The following is a 25,404-nucleotide window of genomic DNA, read 5'->3' as shown; positions in this document are numbered from 1 at the left end:
CGAAGTAACAGAAGGTTTCGACAAATTCCACCGGACACCCGTCAACCATTATAGGTCTTGTTTTATTGTGGTTGACTCTCATAGCCTTGGCGTTGGTCATGTTGACCTACAGTCCGACAGTGCGTGCCAGCTAGTCTATCTAGTCTTCGCTTGGATGTCACTGAGCTTGTGAGAGAGGAGGCAGATGTCATCGCATCGGCGAAGTGCAGATCCTCAAGATATCTGGAGAAACTCCATACGATGCCTCTTTTGTGCAGGGTCAATTGGCTCATAACGTCAGCTAGGATGATGACGAAGAGAAGGGGTGATAGGGGAGAACCTTGCCTTAGACTTGCGTTGGTGGGGAATGAGTCGCTGAAGTTGCCATTGTGAAGCACTGCCAGTTCGGAGTCCTCGTAAAGGGCTCTGATGAGGCGGGTTATCCTTTCTAATCAAAGCCAGCCAAATTGAATCTCGTTTGATTGTGTTGAATGCCTTCTTCAAGGCAACGATCAGCATGTAAAGCGGGGAGCACCACTCAACTTATTGTTCTACTATGATGCGAAGATGCGAGTTGGCGTGGTCGTATTGATAACTAAAAACTATTTTTCCTTGACTTATGCTTGACATTGAAATTCCCCATAAATTCTTCCCGGCATACCATCTAAACTCTGAGTTCTTAATTACTATATAAATTTTCTCATTAAGGTTATTATATCTGGTGGTTGGGAAATAATTTAATACGACCTTAAACAAAAGATGTATAAATATTCTTCAATAAACTTTTTTAATGGGAAACGGCTATACAGCAGTCCGAATTGTCAGCCCTATTTTTTATTACATTTATTGCTAATTTCGGCATTTAACTCACCAATGGCAACTTTGAATTCACGTTCAACTCTAGACTCGTCTGAGGATGATTGGCGTCAAATGTATTCTTAATGGCGCACCACAAAAAAAGGTCTAATGAATTCAAACGGCAGCTTCGAGTAGGCCAATTTACTCACATCAACGTTTCGGCTGATTATTTGGATTTCGATATTGAATTTAACTACTTCCCACTTTGTTCAAATGAGAAGTTGCGCTTTTAGAAAGGTCTAACTGTGAATTAATTTTCTAGCACGGATGTTATTTTTACTACCAAATTAAAAAAATAGTTCAAATTTCAAACGCTGGGTCAGTCACTCTGCCATAAACTCTCTAGTAGAAAAATGCATTTTCTAGGCCATTTAATTATCTACTTCTTGCCCCAATAACGGGTTTTTACTTTTAGGGTTTCCTTCTAGTATTAAGTGTTAAATTAATTAAGGAAAATACGCAATTCAAACCATGTAAAAAAGAATTGTGGATCATTTCAAGAGCAATGACCCACGTCTACATAAAGGGCCCACCCCCAAAAAGTTTTATCAAGCAGCAATATTTCGTTGTCTCCTTCAATTTTTATTATTCTATTTTTGACATTTTCACATTCCTCCCACAACTAAATAAGTAGTGCTTGTCTTAAAACCTTTCTTCGGTCAAACAACAGTTAACAACACCGCTAGAAACTTTTAACCGAAAAAAATTTTATTGTAGTACCACAACTAAGTAACTTTGAGTTGAAGAAAAAAACGTCTGAACTGTAAAGCAACCAAAAGCAGAGAACGACAATAAAACGCAATAAAAACCAAATATAAACAAAAAAATATAATAATGTTGTGAGTGGATACGAAAGAAAGGGAACTTGTCACCACAACACTCGAGACAGCAGCTGTGATATATAAGTATCGATGGATGTACGTATGTATGTGCAAATATTAGTGTAAGAACAATTTTGTTGTGCCGGCAATAGATGGAAGAAGCAGCAGCAGTGGAAGAGGCCGAGCCATTCAACGCAGCATCAGCGTGAAATCTAGAAGTTGCTGCGCGACACTGCCAGTGACAATGACAGTGACCATGACGTCGCCTCTGCCCAATGAAATCCACCTCATTCATGTTGCAGTCGACCGTGAAAATGACAGCTGCAATAGCTGCAGCAACAACAACTGCCATCGCACACGTATAGTAAGAGGCAAATCATTTTTAGTGGCAGTGGAGAGAGGCAGAGAACATCACAGACGAGAGGCCAACTGTTGGAGCAAGTAATAAGAAAAAGGAACCGAGCCGCTGCAGGCAACGACTTAAGTGGTGGTAAAACGAGGCGCAGCAGCGTTTATTTAAAAGGTGATGTGGAAGAAAGGCAAACAAATAAAACAAAAGCAAAAGAAACACTGCTGAGTGTGAAAAGTAGGCAAAAGAAAGCAGAAGGAAATGTCATGAAACAATCATTGTTTGGTGTTTATTTTATTATTTTGCTTAAATGTTTGATGTACAATTTTATCAATTTATTTTTCTACTTGAAAAGTGCAATGAGTATTCACGAAAAATGTGGTATTTGAACTTAACTGAATTTCTGTTCTCGTTTAAAGTGAGCAAATATTTTAGAAATAAATGGCTTTCAGAATTGTTTGTGCTCCATTTTTTTAATTTCCGCAGATTCCATACTTGTTTCGTTTCTGATAGACAACTGAGTCGTCCAGTCGTAGTGGATTGGGGCGCGCGTTAGTTTCTTTAATTTCTTATGAGCTCTCCAAAGGCGTCGTGGCATATAAACGCAGAAATAGTAGATCAATTCGACGGCGCTAATGAGCGAACATCCCAGAAAGAGTGCTGTCGCGTTGCCAAAGTTAACTGTAAAACGCAAAATATTTTAAAACTCAGTAGCTAACTTTAAGGATATCAACTTAATAAATAAAATTAGATAATACGTGAGCTAGAGTTGTCGATACTAGCGCTACTTGCGGATCCCAAAATTTTGGGATATTTTTAATGTAGCTACGAAAACACGAGATTTATCCCGCAATATTACATTAAAAATATCCCGAAATCTCGCGATGTCGAAACTAGTCCCAAGGCTTAACTTGTTTAAAATCAGTAAAAATTCAAAAATGCCTAGTGCTTTTTATAAAACTAGAAGCATTTTTATATGCAATTCTGTGAGCACTCGAGCGGCGTCAGACCGATTTGAAGTTTATTTATTTATTTTTTTTTATTATTTTGCATTTTTTTCCAATTATCTGATTTTTACACTTAGCTAACTGAATAGTAAAACTTAAGCTAATTCATTACAGTGAAGTCATTACCTAGCAGCCAATGACCGGTGACACAAGCCACGACCTTCGAGATGTTCTCTCTTGAGAGGTTGAGCAATTCTCCTCACCTTTTCTTTTCTATTTCCGGCCAAATTAGCCTAGTTTAGTTTAGGTTAAGTTAAATGGCTGCCCTAGCTTAGGGCACACTTGCACAAATATTGAAAATTCGTCCGTTGTGATGCCATACAGGGGAGAGAAGAAAGGAGAAGGGAAGGAAGAAGGAGCCTTAGGATTAGAGACGATGATGACCATGTATTTTACGACAACGCCGACGATGGCTGATTTGCGTCGTAATTAGCCGCAACAAGCTACTGATGACAAATAAGCTATTCCATGAAAATCGGGTACAATGGGCTATAACTACATTTAGCCCAAACAAATCTCCTAGACCCGATGGGATATTCCCTTGCCTTCTGCAACAGGGAATCCAATACATTATCCTTACTTTGTGTATTATGTGTACATTATCCTTACTATTGGTATATTATATACAGAATTAGGAGGAAGAATAAAGTCTAACAAGGCTACAAGAGGTTGGCCGCAAGGGGGAGTACTCTCTCCTCTTTTGTGGGCGCCAGTAATAGTTGAACTTCTTCACAAACTGAATAGGATTCCACTCTCAAGGTTATGTGAGATATAAGCAGAAACTTAGAGGCGTGGAGCAAAGGAGGAAGAGATTTCTTGACGTAAATAACAAAAATTGATTTTCTTCTAATTTCAGTTTACCGCAGCATAAGAGAAATGTGAAATTTTGACTAATCTTTTTTTTTTAATTTTCATAAATTTTTCCAGAAAAAGATAATTCATTTTACCACATCAAATACACATCAACTTTCTACGAAATTCACAAAAATTTTACAAATTTCAAAAAAAATGCATCAAAAAACTTCAGAACACGTGCTTTGTGCCACTTTGATCAGAAAGTTCCCGAAGCAATTGGCAGTTGACTCTGGCATTCAACTGATTTGAGTTATGTTTGAAGAAAACACCCGAGTGGAATGAAAGCTTCAGAAGAGATCGTGAGTCCATGAAGGATGACGAATGTAGTGACATGAAAACTGATGAAAAACAGCAAGAAAAAGGAAGAAAAGTTGATTACTAACCACAAATTATTGTAGACGCAACGTGGGCTTATGAGTATGACACGCAATACAAACATCAGACAATCCAGAGTGAGTGGAGAGCTCGCAATAAACCAAAGCCAAAACAACCACGTCACTTTCAGTCAAAAAATAAAGGGATGCACTCGGGTTTTAGGGATTATTAGCACCACGAATTTTCGCCAGAAGATCAGACAATTATAAAATTGAATAAGAAATAAATAGTTTTTTTCATAACTTTCCAATGAATCCTAATGCTGTAGTTCTAAACTACATTTGTACACTTTTCGAAAGTATCCCTATTATTGGAAAATAACAAATAATAACATAAAAAAGCAAACCCCAAAAATGAAACTGGCGCCCATATCCCTCAGGGCCATGCAAATGCAAGCAGATAAGTGCAGTTAAGTTCTTGATAAAAATATGCTACCTTCTCCATAATTGAAAGCAATTCTTTCCTCTATTTAGTTCAGCCCATTTCCTTTTTACTTACCCAACAAATCCACCCAAGTGTAAATTACAGTCGTTCGAAAGACCACAATTGAATCGCGTATAAAATAAAAATCCATATTTATATGAGAGTTATTCAGTTTTTGAATGGCATTAGGCAGTAAAGAGGAGCGCACATCTATGAGATAGGCCAGCGATAGACAGTTTAATAAGCACTCGCAGACTATAGCCAAATTCTGTGCGCCAGATGACGAAAATTCTATTTCGTCACTCTGTTCGAAGGAGGTCAAGCGGCCTTCAGCAGAACAAAAAAGCAAAAAATTGAAAGAAAAAAGGATACGAAATAAAAAAAAAACTAAACGTTAGTAAAAATATTATGGCTTATCATTTTTTATTTGTGTTTCTTTTTTTTGTTCATTTGTGGCCACAGGTATTTGCATAAATTTTACTCACTGTTGTGTCGCACCAAACATGGCATATCCGACAATTTGCATGGCGGGTATTGGCTGGGCGGAAAGAATATGTCCACTGAGCAATTGCAAAATCTCATTGAATACTCTTGCCGGCATTCGGCTTGGCAGTTCTCAAACATATAAACGTGATTCAGTAATGTTCTAAAATCAATGCTGTTGCGTTCAGTCTGGAAAATATGCAAATATGACATCGGTGATTACTAAGGCAAAATTTTTTTAAGAGCAAAATCAACAAGTATCATTGATCGTCGGTTACATTAATTATATACACACATATACGAGGGGTGCCTTTTATATGTCGGGATTAGAGAACAAAAAAAATTTTAATCATCGAAAATCACTTTATTGTTTTTGAAAATATTTTCCATGAAGATCTATACACTTTTTCATGCGTTTGAACTAATTGTCGAAACACTTTTACCACTCTGAATGAGGTACCTCCAAAACATGCATTCTGAATGCCGCAACCTTGAAACACCCATACAGTCGACTGCTGTTTACTTTCGGGCTCGTACGCGTAAATCCATGATTCATTACCTGTCACGATGTCATAGACGTGTTTCGAAGCCCCGCGATCGTATGTTTTGAGCATTTCCTTCGACCAATCGACACGAGCCTTTTTTTGAGCGATTCACAAATTGACGCGAACAAATTTTTTTGACAGTCAAATGTTTATGCAATATTGAATGTATGCTGGTCCCACTAATGCCTAAAATTGTCTCAATCTCACGATAGGTCACATGACAATCTTGCAATATCAGTTCGCGCACAGCATCAATGGTTTTCGGAACAACAACTGATTTTGGACGACCTTCACGAAATTCGTCTTGGAGTGAACTACGACCACGATTGAATTCACCATACCATCGATAAACACTGGTCCTTGAGGGAGCTTCATCGCTAAAAAATGAATTAAGGTCATCCATGTAATGTTGCTGAGTTAAGGGGTTATATACCTTGTGGTCCGGTGAAATTAGCGAAAGTTGGGTTTTTTTTAAAGATATGTAGCAATAATTTTATTGTATAAAAGTTTTTATTATTGGATATTACAATGTTTAAAGAAAAAAAAGGCTTTGTTTGTGTAAAAATATTTAAAAATGGCGGAGTTATGGCGTTTTCCCCCAAGACCTTTTGTGAAAATAGGAACATGTTTTTAAAAAACTCCACTTCTACAGTCCTAAAATTGGCATTAAAAAATTCATATCTGCAAAATAAAAATTTATACATAAAAAGTTGATCATTCACTAAGAGGCGACATCAATTACGAACAATTTAAAAAAAAAATTATAAAAATCGGTTGAATACTTTTTTTGCAATCGCGTCCACCGCAAAAGCATTTTTGGAAAAACACGTTTTTGAGATAATCGCGTTTAAAGTTTCAAGCGCCACATGAGGCCGTACGCTCAGGACGTGACGACGCACAATTTAAAACGCTGTAACTTTCGATCTATTCCTCAGATCTCTATGAAATTTTTGGAAAATGTTCTCAAGGGATTGTACTTTACGATAAAGAAATAAAATTTATTTTGATTTTTTTTGAAAAACACAAGGTATATAACCCCTTAATCCACGTCGAAAGTTGTAAAAAATAATCGCACGAAAATGTTCACGATTTAATTCCATTTTTGGACCGAGATGAATCTTTTAAGTTACTGTAAACAACACAAATAGCGCTGGTATTTCAAAACGTTCTGAGTACGTAAAAGCTAAAAAATGTCAAACTTTGCGATACAGCTGCCAGTTGCCAGATTGCAACACCAGGGTTGCCAAATTCTGACATATAAAAGGCACCCCTCGTATATATCTTTTTTAACAAATTTTTACGTAATGCACTCACATCGAAGACACACTCGCGTATTCTCGAAGATATGCGCCGCGTTGCATCATCGTAGAAACTAAGTTGGGCATTAATTCGCACCTGCACCTGACCATTCACGTCCACACGATTCGGATAGCCCCACCACACGCCAGGCTCCATCAGCATAAACTGTAAGAGAAAAAATTGAAAAAACAAACAAAAACTACTCTTAGTTAGCAACAAAATTTGCAACAACTTGCACGTGGTGCCAGCCACACCCACCATAACGCCCTTCTGGTTTGTTGAGTAGGGTGAATGCAGCTGTTCGTTTATCAGCACTCGCACCTTTAGGCCAGTACCCGGCCCACTTCGAGCCGCACGCCATGGCCATTTATCGTCGAACTTCTGTCTTAATTGTTCCTCTGTCATTTCGAGTGAATTGAAGGACATGCAAAATCCGTATGTGGAACGACGCATTATAAATATATCACAACAATTCATTGGTGTATGACGCCAAACACAATTCGTGAATAGTTCATCGCAACGCCAGGACATAAATTTCGCAACGGACGTGAAATTCACATAATCCAACTCGTGCAATGGTTGACCACTCAAATTTTGAAATACATCGAAACGGCCAAAAGTGAAAGTGTCATACAGCGCCACCACTTCGGTGAAAAGGCGATCCAAATGGGTGTTGTGATGCTCGCGACGTAAATAGTTTTCTTTTGCCGAAGGGAAACGTGCCCAATTTAAACGATTCTGATTGCAGATATGCACCTCGGGGAAAAAAATGCGATAAATCGGATAATTCGTTGCATTAACTACCGTCTTGAATTGTTGTCGGTTATAGCGCGCAGCGAGTATTTGAATCACAAAAATCATCATGCCGAGCGCGCAGAGAAATCCGATGGTCCAGAAAAGGCTGGAAGCGCGAAAATTGTCATTGTGTATGTGCTTGTAGTTATGTGTGTGTAAATGGGTGAAAAATATTGAATACATAAAGAGAAAAGTTTTCAACATAAAAGCGAGATTTTTCAAATTATAATAAAATGAGAAAAAATGTGTTGAAGGGATTGCACAACCACAGATCTCGAAACCAATAAACAGTAGATACGAGAATTTTTGTTTCGGCATGACGCCCGCGAAAAGGAAACTCTCATGAGTGCTCATATACCGGCATTGCAGTATGCACGGCTTGTAGCCTCACAGCTACACCTACATCACCTGCGTAGGTGACACCTCTCCACAATCTATCACATTCCCCGCGGAACTGCCAAAAGGGTAGTACCTCACGAGACTGGCTGGCTCAAGTGCTCAAAGGCACGAGAATTCCATAATCTAATACGTGTCTGTAAGTTTTTGCAGTTGCTAAATTTTGAACAGAACTCAAATTTTTCTCAATATAAAATCCCGATGCACTAAGTTTGAGAAAAGGCAGTCAATTAATTTCAAACTCAGTGTGTTGACAATAAAGAGATCGTTACTTAAGATACTAAATTGCAATAGTAGTATTCTCACTGATTGAGTTTTATTGAAAAGCGAAAATACTGCAAAATAAAATTTTTTGAAAGTACTTTATTAAACAAAAAAAATCTTAAACAAATCATTTCAAGAGATCACACCATTTAACAAAAATTATTCCATATTGTACTTTATGCTTGCCCTAACCACTATTAGCTCGTATACCTCTGATTTCTTCTCATAACAATGCGTTGCAAAGTTAGAAACACACCAGTAAAACCTTTAACTTTTTAACCAGAACTTTTGATTTTTTTCTGTTATACATTTTTATTGGCCATTGAATTTTACTATAGCAAAGTGCAGATTTCAAGTCACTATAAAATACCCCTGACTCTTGATAATTTTTTTTTTCAGTGAGGTGTCGCGCCTGTGCAAGGTGAATTCTGGAATTTGTTTTATATGTCAGTAAGAAAAAACCATAGGTGGGCACACTGCATTATAAATTTACTGCATTACAAATAGGAGTAATCAGTAAAATTTTACTGATAATGAAGTTTAATTTGCATTACCAGTAAACTTTTACTGATTACTGAAAAAAATTTGCAGTAAAAAATTTTTTTACTGATTACTGAAAAAAATTGCAGTAAAAATATTTTTTTACTGATTACTGAAAAAAATTTGCAGTAAAAATATTTTTTTACTAATTACTGAAAAAAATTGCAGTAAAAATATTTTTTACTGATTACTGAAAAAAATTGCAGTAAAATTACTGATAATATAATTTGGTTTGCATTATCAGTATAATATTTACTGTTTATGGGAAGTCAAAATGTAATACACTCTCATCACGAAATTCAATCATTTATGTACTCAATAATTCTTGCTTTTTTTTGGTTTCTCTTATTTTCCTAAATAACAAAATAATAACCCCATAACTGTAACTGTCGTACAATCCAAACAAAAGAATTGGATGAAGATGCAAAAAAAAAACAGGCCAATAAATATTTATTGCACGCTACACATATCTATACAACATAGAAAGAGTGGTCAGGTATGGAAAAGTAGCCTGTGCCAAAACTCGTATTCTACCTCAACCACCTCAAAAAACATTGTTTGACTTCGGGAATAAAAGTAATGGTAAACTTTTTACACTTGGTTTTCAATGAAATATTTGTTTTATGCATACTATATTTACTTAAATAGATATTAGCATACAATGTGGTTCCACTGACTCGGAAAATTATCTTCAAGAAACCCTCTTATACCTGGCCGAACGAGAAGAAACAACAAGTTGCCTAAATAAATATCAGGCTATTATTTTTAAAATATAATACCCCATTACCGTCATCTGCACCTGTAGAACGGTTGTTTTCATTCGCTGGAATTGTAAATCGGTCCAGAAGGCAAAAACTGCAATTTTTTCAGTAATCAGTAAAAAAATATTTTTACTGCAATTTTTTTCAGTAATCAGTAAAAAAATATTTTTACTGCAAATTTTTTCAGTAATCAGTAAAAAAATATTTTTACTGCAATTTTTTTCAGTAATCAGTAAAAAAATATTTTTACGGCAAATTTTTTTCAGTAATCAGGTTTACTGGTAATGCAAATTAAACTTCATTATCGACGTACATTTTCCTTGGGCGAACATTTTTTCCTCTACAATACCTAAGGCACCGGAATAAATTATCCTCTTTTGAGCGGATAAAAATTGGTTGACGTTGAGGGTCTGCCCAAGGGAGGATTCACTGTAAATGTATATGTACATACATATTCTCACTCAACCACTGCAAGTGGTTCTTTTTGTTCTAACTTCATTTTTCCTACTTCAAATTCTTTATTAATCCTCCCTTTCTTCATATCCAAATTCTTCCTTCAACTTACCAAGTATCAGAAAAATATCAAATCAAAAATCTAGCGGACTAACAATCCTGGTGCGAATACCCCTAATGAAATTAAATTCAATTATAAAACTATTTTAAATTAAGTTGGAGATTAAATTAATTATAGATTTTTTAGAAAATTTGAGTAAAAATTTGAGAATTTTGATGATGATTCGTACCTAGTTCGGAAGTTTAATTGACAATATTTTTCTTATAAAATGAACTAAGCTTCTAAAAACTGACGAAAGGAATTTTAGCATGAAACGCAAAATCCCTGTCGAGTCTAAATCAGTCGATATACAAGGTCTGAGCAGTCTTTTTCTTCAATTTCGGTGGTGTAGTATACTACAAATCGCTTTCACATGGATCAGAGTTGATCAAGATATCCTATTTTGGACTATTATAATTAGGTATTCGCGCAAAATTATCGTCAAAATTACTAAATTTTTTAAAGTCTCCGTTGAGAAAATTTCTATATTTCTGTACACGAGGTTACGGTAAAAAACTCTAAATTCGATCGACAAACCAAATTCAGCTCTTAGCTAGAAAATTCGCACTGTAATTAGACGGCCAAAAAACACTTGGTCCTTTGAATCAAATTTTTTTGTTAGATTAAGACCGTAAAGCAAATTTTCTGAAGAACTCAATCAGCCAACAAGAAATATGAAAATAATGTATGTTTGTACAAGTATATATGTGTGTATATGCAGGCTTCGAATAACCGCGTTCTTAATTTTGAAGTAAAATAAAGAACGAAGGAATAGTGAAATTTTTAGTCAAAAATTGACCTTCAGCTTTGTTGTTGGACGCTCACGTTGAGTTATCCAACATTGTCAATGTTTTCAATTGAATCTGAGATACCTAAAATACCTCAGTTTAGTAAGGAACTTGTGAAAATTTTATAAGCGTTGGCTACCAACATTCACTGGGCACACAAACTTATCTTAGCTGCTATTTTCCCAAAGTCACTAGTCTCGGTTAAGTCAAAGCTGTTTAACCTGACTATAAATTATAGTACTTTGTCATGCATTTAATTGTGTAAAATGGATGATATGCTTATAAGTTCGGATATTCGCTCAATAATACCGATAACACCATGCTACAAAATTTAACTATTTTTGTGGCACATGAGAAAATCGGTATACCCGCGAAATTAGAACTCAAATATGGAAAATTTGCCACTTTAGGTTTTTCAAGAATGTCTGCATTTTTTTTAAAGCTCTTTAAATAAATTATAAATAAGGACGATTCCAAAAAGTCCTATCCCATGTTTGGCGCATATATCGATTACCTCCATTGTGATTTGGATTGACGCACGGTGTAATTGTACTTTCAAGAATATTTGAATTTGTTGTAACTGCAACTACACCTAAAAGTAGGTATAACACAATTATTGACGGATTTAAAAGGGCAGCCGCCTATGGCATTGTATGTCATAATTGGGCATCATCTGCGTATACATGAATGTCACAATATTTTAACATTCTTTGAAGATAATTTATATGAAACACAAACAATGGAAGACGGAGAATCGAGCCTTGGGCAACACCTTTACTTTAAGTAATTCGCCTAATTTTCTTTGCAAAAGAGAATGCGATCTTTCACCCCTTATCATGAATGCCCTCATTGAAATAAGGAATATTCGCTCCTCAAACTCATCTCGCACACGCTTACCGCTGCACAACGCTGATATTGGCTGCAAGTGGTTTCCCCAAGCCGTGTATGCTTGTGTGTTCACCAAATTCACCAATTAGCTCTTTGAAATTTTTCAAGTTCTTGTTCGCACGCTCCTTCGATGCTTTTTGTTGGTGATAATTTTGAAATGTTATTAAATTTGCACGTGGATAGATTTTAGCTAGGCGACGGTTGGGTACGAGCTCTTCCGTTAACATTATTCTCAATAGTTTAATTTGTATATAAATTCATTAAATATTTTATCAGTATAAATAATTTTTTTTTCTATATTGTCTCCTCAACAATGCGCCAAATATGTGTACAAATTCACTTTACCACATTCCAGGGTGCCGCAACGTTCTGATATGGCACATAAAATATGGTTGCAAGCCTTTCAAATTGCATATTACCGTAAAACATTCGCGTGCACAAATTTGCGTTTAAGCTCACAAACTCCACGGGGAATTTGTCACTTAACTTACATCGACAAATGTTAACTGTTAATTTTTTTACTTGCGCTTGGAGCTGCACTACAAAGGGAGCTGAACTGTGAACGCACACACAAGTGCATGTATGTGTGTAGTTGTTGTAAAGATATGTGACCTGTGATATTCAGTATAAACATTGTAAACATGAATTGTGCAAACAAATGTATTTAAATTTGAGTGTCATTTAATTGCTGTTGAGCACTAAACAGGCGATAAACTAACGTGCACGATTGATTTTCTTTGTATGCGCTTTGAATACGTGTGACTTTTTCTATTTTTTCGAAACTGGCACGTGTGGTGTCTATTTTAAGAACGCAAGCATGCAATGACTGTCACGAGGGTAGGCAAACAGGTTGCTATAAACTAAAATTTGGAAAACTCTTTTTCACTTTTCAAAATTACTCTAAGTTGTTGATGCTTTCACGAAGAGCTGGGTTAAATGATAAGTTTTTCATTCGACCTGCTTTTCTCATCACCGAGCCATTGGCTCACACTTTAAAAAGAAGAAAAGAGTCGCAAGAGCTACATGAATAAGAAAAAATATGCGAGGTAAGGGAGCAATTCGAGTCTTAACTTACTGAATATTCGACATTTCCCATGCCTTCCTTACAAAGAGTAGCCGTTTGCTAGCCGCACTTATGCTAGCGATTGATCAAGTTCTCGAAACATTTCTGGAACTCTATTTTCAGTGTTGCTATAAGAGCCGTCTTCGATTTTTTCATTGCTTCCTTTCGGCTGTTTCGGTTGTTAAAACGTGATCCATGTAGTGGTTTTTTGACTCCATCGAACAGAAAAAAATTGCATGGAATCATATCAGGGGAATTCTATGGCTGTTGAATGGTATTCGTATCGTTCTTAGTCAAAAATTCACGGTTAATGATGGCACTGTGCGACGGGGCGTTATCATGATGAAAAATCTATGAGTTGTTTTCTCACAAATGCTCTCTTTTTTAGCGAATGGCTTCACGCAAACGTTTTATAACACCCAAGTTATAGTCCTTATTAACTGTCTGACCTTCTGGCAAAACTTCGTGGTACAAAATATCGTTGAAATCCATAAAAACCGAGAGCTTTGCTTTCTTTTTTGACTGAAAACGACATGGTTTGTTGGGTCTTGGTTCCTTCGGAGTTGCCCACTCTCTCGCTTAATGTCTGAATTGCATGTCGTACTCACAAACACTCATCTCGACGCCACTAATGATGCTTTTGATGAATGCTGGATCGGATTCAGCCTTGAGTATCGTGTTTTTGGCGATGTCAACACAGTCCTTATTTTGCCGGAAATTCAGGTCCTTTCAGACCAACTTTGTAGCCTGAAGGCGCAAATCCAAATCTTTAACTACAATGACCCGATCCATAAGCAATGTTCAAGTCCTCTCGAAGCTCTCTAATGATTATTGTTGGCTGCGGTTATTGATCAACTTTTTTTTCACTTTATTGATGTTTTCATCAGTTAACGATGTCGACATAGGTTTTCGCACCATTGAATAAATTTTTAACACAAAATTTAAAGCACATTTGTTGCTGCAAATTCAAACCATTTTTAAATCTGTAAAAAATAAAATGGAGTCAGGTGAAGGCGATAAAATTTTGGTAGGAATGTTAACCACTGATGTGAGAGCTTAACCAAAAAAAAAAACCAGAACTCAAATCAATTGACTTAAAGCGTCAGCTAGCAGTTAATTTTTATATGAATACCATTCTTGATTTCAAGCAAATTAATTCACTTAAAATCCATTTTTCATTCCTTGCTCTTAAGTATAAGCTTCAAATGGCGAATGAAGCTCCCGCACGCTGCCTACACGTGACTTTCCGTTGTTTCGGAACGCAGGCCATGAGAGCGTTGAAGGAAACGAGATAGTAAGCGATATGACGAAAGATTCGGGGTCTTTCTATCTTCGGATCTTGTTAACAAAATACCAAAATGCAACGAACTAGACAAAAACATTATCAGAAAATTCAGGACAAGATGAGAGAGTCTGTCCACTTACAGGCATGCCACTTCACTAACACGGAAAGATTGTAGAACTATGATACGCATGCTGATGAGACATACTCAGTATAATCGTATGCTTATAAGCTAAGGAATCTCGGACAGCGAGGAATGCAGGAAATGTAGAGAGCAGAACTCAAAGGAAACTGAAGAGTATCTCTTTTTCGGATATACTGCTTTATCCAAAATACGCATAAAATATTTAGGGGATCCACAGTTTGACGGGCTGGAAGACCTCTCAGCAGTTGGTTAGGTTAGGTTAGTCGGGTTACTTGTTTAATATAAGACACTCCGTGGCCGTAAGGCCGATTGTGATACCTGTATTTGGTTTCCTTCCCCTAACTCAATTGCTTAAACCACTTATATCTTTTTAAGAAGGTAACTAATCCCTCCAGTGAGACATTTTGCAAATTTCGCAGGTCCTTAAAGAAATAATCGCCAAGATATTTTGTACGGCTTCTTTGAAGTGCAGGATATTCACAGATGAGGTGTTATAGCGACTCAATTTCTTCTTCATCTCCACAGCTCCTGTAGATGTCATTGTGAGGTACTCCTTTTCTACTATGATAGTAGTTACGGTGTCAAATGCAGTGACCCGTTATAATATCTGGTAGGACGTTGGTAGTTGATCTCGCTGAAGTTTAAGCTCAGAGCCTTTGCTTGCATACTCAGCCGCTCATTCATTTCCCTCCACTCCAGAGGAGCCGCGAGCCCAATTAAGTGTGATGTTGTATTGTAGGATGAGCGAGAGTGACCTCCTGCACTCTTTAACAGCAGTTGGTTAGAAATTTCTCCTTAAATTCGCAAATAGAAACAGACACCATGCGGGTCGACTACTTCAAGCCGCAAACTCCATCTGGTATCGCTATGAACCGAACCGGTCTATAAGTGACTGCAGGTAAAGAGGGAAAGACGGCACATATATTGAGGAGTTAGAGGATGAAAATGTTCCACAAAATGGTCCTCGTTGTTTTTACATAGAACTACTGAGCAACTTTTGTAGCTAAAATATAAGGGTAGCATAGTTTCATATGCGGATTTACCCCAAGGGTGAAAATTACAAGTATGAACCGCTCCTCATCCAAAAATAAAATTCATACATAAAACTTCAAGTCGCCGATACGCGTATATATTTTTTGTCCACTCTACCAGTGTACAGTGTAATTTATATTAAATGTATTTCAAATTTCAATATTTTTGCTGTGCTTTATACACCTCGCGATATTCTCTTAACTTGATTTTACTCTGCTCCAGCCTAGACGGTCTGCGCTTCAGATTGTGAGGCCGCTCATGCTCCTTTTTTAGCCGTCTAGGCGCTACGAAAAAGAAAAAGTACACAAGCTCCACAAGGCTTATCAAGGAACAGCCCAAAAATAAACCGGTTGTGCCACCAAATGAGACTGAAACGAGAAAAAGTGAATAAGAGCAGAGTTCTAAGAGCTCAGATTTTTATATAGCTAACAACAAAATAAAAAGTGGCATTTATTACTCTTGAGGTAAATACAAGTTAAGATCCTTTGAAAATGTTCTGCTTTGCCATTTTGCTTACCAATCAAATCAATCCAAGTGAAAACCAATATCGTTTTGTATTTCGTAATAAAATCCTTCTCAAAATACACATTAAAATGGACAATCGATGCATTCGCCACAGATTCAGCGTACGTGAGGTCTATTGACTTAATCGCAACAAAATAACGCAAAGAGTCGCAACTCACATGGCAGCTACAAACAATGCCCGGATACTTGCTCGTCATATATTTTTCCTGTCCGGGTATTTCAAAATTAACCAAATAGTCTGTGAAGAGAAAAGACAAACTTCTAATAATTTTGCTGCCGAAGTTGGTGGAAAATTCGCGCTTAACTGTTATGCTTAGCCAAGCAGGGCAAGTCCACGAGTTTGCAGTAAGGAAAAGGGCTTGGTGGAAAAAATATATCTAAAGTACAGTTGCAATATTTAATGAGATGCTCCTGCTGGCATTGTGACTGACAATTTTCAAAGCGATATGCATGGCCATACAGCGTTTTAAAGTCGTCACTATTCTGCTCGTCCTGAATAGCAAATGCAAAAGTGAGTTTAAAGATACAGCGCAACTACTTAAAATCACACATCCTTGACGCACCTTAAAAACACAACCCCTTTCGTTGGACGACACACGCCTTGTCTCATCGTCGTATTTATTAAGGAAACCGCCGAGCGTTAAATGTGTACGCGTTTGGCTAGAAATATCCATCGGTATGTAGTACCAGGCATTCGGTTCAACAATCATTACCTACAAAATAAAATTTCGTTTATCGAGAAAAACTTAAAATTTTCTAATAAATTTCACAAATCACCGTAATCCCCTCATGACTTTTAAAGAAATTATTTTGCTTGCTCAACAAAACCTTTACACCGAGTCCGAATTGTATGCCGCCTCTGTTGGTGCGCAGTGGCCAAGAAGAGTCATTTATTTGTGCTCTTGGTCCTTCAACCGAATTAAATGCCAAACAGAAACCCAGTTGTGAACGTCTTTCCACGAAAATATCACAACAGTTTCGCGGGTGACTCCTCCATTTACAATCTGCAAGTATCTCCCAACAACGCCAGGCCATGAAACGTGCAACGGCAGTGAAATTTACATAATTCAACTCATATAACGGATATTTCTCCAGCCTTGCAAAACGATTAAATCCGCCGAAGGTGAAGGTATTGTAAAGCGATATGATTTCGGTGAAAAGTTTTTCGTTGGAGGTGTTGAGATGTTCTGGCATTAGAAATTGGGCTTTTGCGGCTTGTAAACGTGACCAATTCAGGCGATTTTTATTGCAGATGGTCACTTCGGGAAACTTCACTTTGTACAATGGGAAATGCGTATCTTCCACGATCGTCTTAAACTGTCCCTTCGAAAAGCGTGAGGCTAGAAAAAGGCAAACGCAGACGAGCAGAATGAAAGCGGTGATGAAGGCGATGGTGCTGAGGGCACTGAAAATAAAAGTATTTATTTAGTTTAGCATTTTTGTGTGAACGAAAATTATATACTGATGAAATAGTCTGAGTCAAGCCTATGAAAGCCACTTACGCTAGCTCAACAGCTGAATCTGTCAAAGTAAATGAGAGCCGAATAGCGGCAACGCGGCATGCGCAACCTTGCATATTCGCTCAATCGTGCCTGCTCTCAAAGTCAAATATAATTTTTACTGGTAACTTCTTGACTCTCTTCTTGATTGACGCAATGGTGATCTAAACGATTTCAGCCGAATGCCATCCATTGATCCAAGCGAATTCATGGAAGAGACTTTGCTAGACCAACAGCAACACTGTGGGCAAAAAGTAAGGGGAATTTATTTTTCAAACTTCGCGGGATTAAAATTTCGCTCTAGTTATTTCTTTCATGAGTTGGCAGCACTGTTAATAACATCTGGGCCAACTTTCATGTGCATATCATTATCAGTAATATATTTACGCTTGTGTTTACCAAACGACCAAGAGTGCATTTTTCGATTTTTACAATGTCTGATTTGATTGAGCAGAGAAGTGCCATCAAATTTTGTTTGCGGAATGAAATTTCGGCTACGGAAACGTTTAGCATGTTGCAGAAGGCATTTGGTGATTCGACCATGTCGCAGAAAAATGTTTATAAGTGGTACAAAGACTTCAAAGAGGGTCGAGAACGTGTTGATGACTTGGAGCGCTCCGGACGACCATCGACGTCAACAGATGACCAACATGTCAATACAGTGAAGGAGTTAGTGCTCAAAAATCGTCGGTTGACTGTTAAAGACCTTACTGATATGATCGGAATATCAAAAGATCGGGCCTACGAAAAGTCAAATCTCGTTTGGTACCGAAAACTCTCAATTTCTTGGAAAAAAGTCGTCGCGTTAATGTGTATGAAACAATGCTTTCAGACTATCAGGACAAGCTCAAATGCATCATTACGGGAGATGAGACTTGGATTTATGCTTACGACCCTGAAACAACCGACCAATCGTGCTAAAGGCGAGGCCAGACCTGGCCAAACTGTTAATAAGGAATATTATTTGAGCGTTATGCGTCGTTTACGTGAAGCAATTCGTCTAAAAAGACCAGAATTATGGGCCAACAACTCTTGGTTTTTGCGTCACGATAATGCACCGTCTCAAACTGCACTCGTTCTTCGTGACCATTTCGCCAAAAATTCCATGCATATCGTTCCGCAACCGCCGGATTTGGCTCCGTGTGACTTCTGGCTATACCCAAAACTTAAGAGACCACTCCGGGGAACGCGTTTCGAGTCGATTGAGGAGATAAAAGCTGAATCGAAGAAGGTGCTAATGGCTATACCGGAAATGGACTATTTGGCATGTTTCGGGGATTAGCAAAATCGTTGGCATAAGTGTATTTCATCGAGAGGGGATTATTTTGAAGGGGATGAAATTGATTTACAAGCACAAATAAAGATTTTTCATTTTACAACCAAATTCACCTTACTTTTTGCCCACAGTAGTATTTTGTTTTTGCATTTGGTAATTAAACTGCCAATTAGAGTGTAAACAAATAAATAAAGCAACAACAAAACAGGAAACTTTGATATTCAGACTAGCACATCGCAAGAAAAGAAAAAACAACTCAGATGGTACAAGGAAGTCACCTGGTATAAATTTGCCTTGAATGGATCTTCATATTCCTCTGCTATTACCAGTATCATCCGAATAAAATGATCTGGCCAGCAGAGCCACTCGATCTTTATTGGTCTTATCCCACTTTTGCTTTATCCCCATACGGAAACCAGCGCTCAAACTTGTGCGCAATCACTAACGCACTATCGTCCCTAAATTTCTGACAAAGTCTTTCTCTCGACACCCTAAAACATTCTTATCGAATGTAATCATCTTCAGACACTTTTAAGTGATAATTTTCTGTGCTCCTGTGGTTCGAGCAACAATTTTCGCAAAGTGTTTCCAAACCCAAACGCTTTTATACTGGATGAGCAATAATATTATGAAGACTCTTCACCTTCCTTTGAGGGAGCGCTTGAATTCTGATTATTTATTATATCCCAATAGAGCCGTTCATCTTTTGAAACGAAACAAATATTGAATCCCCTTTTTGACCTCTTGCCTTCAACTGAAGTGAGGCGTATTGCGGGTAAGGCATTTTGCATTGATCGAAACAAGTGGAAGGACAATGTTGAAGTTAAACGGAGATTAGTGAAGGGTTATACTCTCCATTCGCTATTTTCAAAGTAGGTTTTAACGGGTTGCGTTTGAATTTGATGAGCTGTTGCCCGCAGAGATCCGCACTGATGGATTTACCCAATTTTAGCAGTTCGTTATACAGCCATCCCCATTTGGTCTGATGAACAAAATGCTTCTATTTGACAAAATCTTTGGTTGATTCCTTCTAGGTTTTTACTTTAAGTTTCCTCATGCCATCCCTCAGTTCGTCAGTCCATTGGTCCACCTTTTGCTTTCGTCGTAAATGTTTTAGCGTCACTCATTCCTTTGAGTCCATTTCTGTGACCTGACCTAACTATCTAATTCTTAGTGGTCTGATGAAACTCACAACATTCTCTCCCTTTATTAGTTAGTCCAGTTCATGGTTCGATTTTATGCGCCATTCACCGTTGCTGTCTTCGACTACTCAGAAGATTTTTCTAGACATTTTTGGTAATAAACTTCACACAGCTTCACCAAATACACAACTTCACCTTTGAACCATGGATATTCGACTTTGGAGCCGGTGTACCGGTTTAACCGAGCTAATATACGAGGCAGGAAGCCTTTAGGTTGTCATCATGGGTCCATTTTTCACGGACAGTAACTATAAAAAAATAATAATTATAATTGGCGCGTTAACTTCTGTTAGATGTTCGGTCGAGCTCCTCCTCCTATTTGTGGGGTGCGTCTTGATGTTGTTCCACAAATAGAGGGGCCTACAGTTTTAAGTCAACTCCAACAACCAGTAAATGGTTTTTTTATGAGCAGAACTACATTCGGAGGTTTGTCATTGCCTGCCGAGATACGGCCGCTTTTGGAAAGAACTGTTTTTATCATTTTGGTGTTTCACGTACGAAGATTCGAACCTACGCGCTGCCGAATGGTAGTCACGCACCAACCCATTCGGCTATGGCGGCCTCTAGTAACTATAGAGCGCGTAAATGCTTCCTTTTGTACCTTTGCAACAGCCTTTCAGACATGCAAAATCCCTGCAGTGAATGCGATTTTGAGATCACAAAAGAAAATTGACAAAAGTTGGAGCTCAAAAAAAACAAAAAAGCAAAGAGTTTTTACACTTCGAAAAAGTGGCGCATATTCAAGGCTCCAAATGAGCTCTGCTAAAAATAATTCAAAATATGCTTGCACATCCAATATTTTATTCACATATATCCCTTCAGTCTAAGAAAACAAAGAGGTGGCATATCTAAATTCAAGGCGGATTTCACTACTTTTCATTTAATTTATGGAGTTTTGTTGCAGGTGACAGTTTTTGCATTGCTGAGTTAAAGTGTTTCATCTTCTAGGAATATAAAAAAATATATATAAAAAATTATTAATATTTAATACAAACTCAAATTTTTCTTCACTCCACTTATATACATACATACATACAAACAATACACTGGCAATCCAAAAATGTATATCCAAAACTTCAATTTTTATCATTTCGACAACACTTACCGCTCAAATTTGCCCACCCCTGGCGCAAGCATTACATTCACGCCATGAAATGTAGTCTCCTGTCCGAATTCCTGTACTAAATTCACCAAGGCTTTGCACTCGTTTTCACAAGGTCTCGCCCCTACATTGTCAATATTTTGGGAATCCGTGCGACTTTTTGGTCTCGGCAATATTTTCGAGCCACGACGGGTTTTAAAAATGTTGACTGCTGACATTTTACTGCATTGCCCATATGCCTTTGCTATTCGACTGAAAATGTGTGAACAATCTCGGCAAAGAGATATTTGAGTACCTGCTAGTGGACAGCCACTCCAAAGTGGAATTTTGCATGATTTTTTATCTTTTAGCTTTGGCATGTGCCTGGCTGACCTTGTGCTAATATTACTATGTACACACATAGCAGACACGCACACTTGTGCAAATTTGCTTGCATTTACTTTGTAACGTTTCGCTACGCGACTCTATGAGTTTTTACAGCTATGCACATTTAATTGACATTTGATTGAGCTCAAAAATTTTGTGATAAGATTGTTCATTTATTATAAGCCTTTCTGACACAACTTTCAATGAGTAGCGGGGCACATATAGAAGTCCATTATATTTGCAAGCACGTGGGTGAAAAGTTCGCGTAGTAAAATTTATTTGCTTAGAGTTTACACTTCCCATTAAGGCCTTTAAAGAGTTTTCACTTAGCAGTAAATAAGTGGCACGCAAATAATTAGGACTTACGCAGGACATTATGGGTCAGTGCCAAAGTAATTAAAGAAAAATGTTTATAATTGGTGTTAAAATGTAATACAAAAATGGAATATTATTTTAAAAAATTGTGATTAAAAAGTGAAAATAATCATTTTAGAAATAGTGAAAGAAAATTATAGTAAATCGAGAGGAATTTTGGGGATGCAAATAGCGCATTTCCAATATAAACTCAAAATCAAAGTGGCAAACAAAGAGTCGAAGGAAAAATGAATGCGAAAGTCAAACTAAAAATCAAAGTCAAATTCAAAATCAAAGTCGAGTCAAAACAAATTCAAGCCTTACCTTAAAATCAAACTGAAAAACGCATTCAAACACAAAATCGAGTTCATATCCAAACTTAAGCTCCGCCTCAAACTCACAATTTAGCTCAAGCTCAAATTTACAATCAAGCACTAAAATTTAAAATTAAATTCATGTCCGAACTCAAAGTTCCAGCTTAAGCCCGGCAGTAACTCAAACTCATACTGATGCCTAAACTCACACTGCAACTCAAACTCAAAATTTAGCCCTAACTTTTATTCGAATTTAAACAAAAAGCCCAACATAAACTGGAACTCAAATTTAAATTTATGCTCAAAGCCCAAAATTAAGGTCAAATTCAAACATTAACTCAAATTTAATTTCAAACTTAACTCCGAACTCAAACCCAAACTTACGGTGAAACCGAAACTCAAAACTCAACTCAAAGTCATATTCGCAATTAAAATAAAATCCGAACCTAATCCCGAACCTTACCGAAAACTCAAATTCAACTTCAGCTTAAACTCTAAAATTAAAATTGAACTTTAATTCAAATTTTAACTCAAACTCAATTTCAAATTTAACTCTGCATTCAAATTCAAACTGGCGATAAACCCAAACTGAAAATGTAACTCAAGCTCATAATCGAATTTTAACTCAAATTCAAACTGTTCCTCAAACTTGTCTAAACCTAAAGTCAGATGTGAAATAGACCTCAAAAACAAACGCAAACTCAAGCTGAAAATTTAACTCAAATTCGAGTCCAAAGCAAAATCCGAACTCGACCCCAAACCTAAGCCGAAACTCAAATTTAAAAGCCAACTTGAACTCAAGCTTACACAAATGCGATACCAACTCAAATCAAAACTCACTCTCAAACTTATATTCAAATTCATACTCAAATTCGCGCCTAATCACGAACCTAAATTAAAACTAAAATTCAAAATCCACTTCCAACTCAAAAACTAACTAAAACGCAGGCTCAATTCACACTTAAGATTCAGGCTCTTACTCCATCAAACTTTTCAAATAAATATTAAAATGGAAAATAAGCGAGGCTCGACATCAAATTAGAATTGCAACTTAATTAATTCTCTTAAACCTATCGCAATTATTTTCTGTATGAACTCAAAGGTGGTCTGGTGTGCAATAAAATCGCTCCTTTGCTCCTAACTTTGTTTTTGTGTTTTCGTAATCTACGCTGCGGAACCTTCACCAGAAAGAAATATATCAATTCCACAAGGCTAATAAGAGAACAGCCAAGAAAGAGCGCCGTGATGTTGCCAAAATTAACTGTAATAAAAATTTTATAAACCACAACAAGAACTTAGAAGATAGTAAATCTCACTCACATAGTAAATCGACCCAGGTGTAGACTAAATTGGTTTTGTAAAGAAAAATATAATCCTTCATAAAGTTCATGTCCAACAACACAGTATCATTGCTCGTCCATTTTTCGTGTGCTTGCAAAGCTCGAGTTCGCCCCTTAACAAAATAACGCAACGAACGACAATTGAAAAAACAATTACAGGCAAGTCCCGGATTATTAGCGGTAAAAGTATCCTTCGCTGTCTCCTCGAAGTACCGCAGCAGATCTGCAATCGAACTCAAATTCCGAAAAAACAGAAGAGTACAAATTTCGACTCACAACTTACGATTATGATGACCCAGGCACGGCAGATCCACTAATTTACATATCCGATATGACCCTGCCGGGAAAAACAGATCCACAGTGCAATTACAATAATGCAGGAGATACTCCTGTTGACACTCTGCCTGACAATTTTCCAGCATATAGACATGATTGGAAAGTGTTTTGAAGTCCGGGCTGTCTACTTCGTCCTGAAAGGCATAGGAGACATCACTTCTTTTGATTAAATACAATGAAATCAAGATATTTTCAAACAATTTTGTACCTGAAAAACGCAACGTCGTTCCTTCGTTGACACACGTCTGGTGTCTGAGTCAAAGAAACTCATATAAGCATCGATATAAATACGCGCATACACATTGCGGGGTATATCGATGGCTGTGTAACTCCACACTTGAGGTTGAACTGTCATCAACTAACAAATAAGCAAACAATTTATCTACTACTTTCCCTTTCTGTCTCTCTTTTCGACCTCTCCCGCATGAAACTCACCAAAATTCCCTTTGGCACCTTCGTGAAGGGTGAGTGCTTCTTCTCATTCAACAACACGCGCACCTGTAGACCCTTTTGCGGCCCACTCTCAGTCACTCGCCACGGCCATTTGGAGTCCATTTTTTGTTTCAAACTGCCAACGACTGATTCAACAGAGTTGAAGGCCATACAAAGTCCGTTAGTCGAACGACGCCGTATGAATATATCACAGCAATTCATTGGTCGATCACGCCATACACAATCCGTCAGCAACTCCTCACAACGCCACGTCATATGCCGCACCACCTCGGTGAAATTAATGTAGTTGAGTTCGTAAATCGGTTTCGTTTTCAAATTCGAGAAACGATCAAAGTAGCCGAACCTTAAGTTGTCATATATGGCGATTATTTCAACGAAGAGCTGCTCATATGAGGAATTATGATGTGCTGGCCAAAGGAATTTTTCTTTCACTTGCTCCAAACGTTCCCAGTTTAGACGATTTTTATTGCAAATCGTCACTTCCGGAAAGGGCACCTTGTAAATGGGGTAGTGGGTGGAGTAGATGGTAGTTTTGAATTCACTACGTTTGAAGCGATGCGCCAAAAACTTAGTGAAATAAATAAGTAAGCCGAGTGCGAATATGAAACCGAGCGTCCATAGAGCACTGAAAGTGGAGAGGTGGAAACATGTTTAAGTTCGAGTTTTTGTTTTTCTACTTTTTGTCATCAAATTATAAAAACTTGCCGTTCCCATCGGCCAGCGCTACAGGTGAGCATGCGCTTCAATCCGTGCACATTCGTTTCCTTGCCATACTCTCCCAACTCCTCTAGACAGTTTTCTAGGCAATTTTTACGTTTGAAACGAACGACTTTGCCTTTTTTTGTCGGCCGTGAAATATCATTTATTGGTTGTATATTTGAAATATTAAAAGTTTTCCTCATTCTTCGAACTGCGTGTGTTAGAAACGATGGAGCTGCGGTAAATGCGTGGAAGAAAAGAAAATTTGTTTGGTTTCATAAATGTGACAAATACTTTTTAAACGTTAAATTCGAGTAGAAATTTAGTACGGAATGAGTTTTTGGAATTTATTGTAATATTAGTTTTTTTTTCTATTAAATAATGTTGCGAAAAACTAAAAATTATTTAAAACTATCGCCTTTCTCCCCTTTATTAGT

At 37.3% G+C, this 25,404-nt stretch overlaps 2 protein-coding genes across 2 annotated transcripts; both read right to left on the bottom strand.

The window, feature by feature from the left end:
- Positions 1 to 2,455: 2,455 nt before the first annotated feature.
- On the bottom strand, positions 2,456 to 12,212 carry LOC129247313 (pickpocket protein 19-like; the record flags this gene model as incomplete). Its single annotated transcript, XM_054886399.1, has 6 exons — positions 2,456 to 2,688; positions 4,743 to 4,994; positions 5,153 to 5,339; positions 7,010 to 7,159; positions 7,253 to 7,895; positions 11,989 to 12,212. Coding segments are annotated over 6 exons (1,689 nt in total), but the record flags the coding sequence as incomplete, so codon positions are not given.
- A 3,445-nt stretch (positions 12,213 to 15,657) lies between these two features.
- LOC129247312 (uncharacterized) lies at positions 15,658 to 25,170 on the bottom strand. The gene is made up of 13 exons (XM_054886398.1): positions 24,974 to 25,170; positions 24,251 to 24,893; positions 24,024 to 24,173; positions 23,763 to 23,949; positions 23,460 to 23,702; positions 23,282 to 23,400; positions 21,478 to 21,569; positions 21,109 to 21,357; positions 16,804 to 17,431; positions 16,590 to 16,739; positions 16,332 to 16,518; positions 16,019 to 16,264; positions 15,658 to 15,869 (listed from the first exon to the last, which is right to left on the bottom strand). Exons 1-13 carry the CDS (start codon positions 25,168 to 25,170, stop codon positions 15,658 to 15,660), a joined length of 3,303 nt encoding a protein of 1,100 aa, XP_054742373.1.
- Positions 25,171 to 25,404: the final 234 nt, after the last annotated feature.

The sequence above is a fragment of the Anastrepha obliqua genome, chromosome 5 (assembly GCF_027943255.1).
Source record: "Anastrepha obliqua isolate idAnaObli1 chromosome 5, idAnaObli1_1.0, whole genome shotgun sequence".
Classification (NCBI taxonomy): Eukaryota; Metazoa; Arthropoda; class Insecta; order Diptera; family Tephritidae; genus Anastrepha; species Anastrepha obliqua.
The sequence above is the reverse complement of the archived record's forward strand: the minus strand, read 5'-3'. Positions and strand labels throughout refer to the sequence as shown.

What these genes read in the sequence shown, in the direction of transcription:
- LOC129247312 (XM_054886398.1), bottom strand. Translation starts at nt 25,170, where the DNA reads ATGAGGAAAACTTTTAATATTTCAAATATACAACCAATAAATGATATT. An exon ending in CATAGTAATATTAGCACAAG is followed by an intron (nt 21,358 to 21,477) that starts GTCAGCCAGGCA and finishes ACACATTTTCAG; the next exon opens with TCGAATAGCAAAGGCATATG. An exon ending in CACTTGGATTGATTTGATTG is followed by an intron (nt 15,870 to 16,018) that starts GTAAGCAAAATG and finishes TTCTCGTTTCAG; the next exon opens with TCTCATTTGGTGGCACAACC.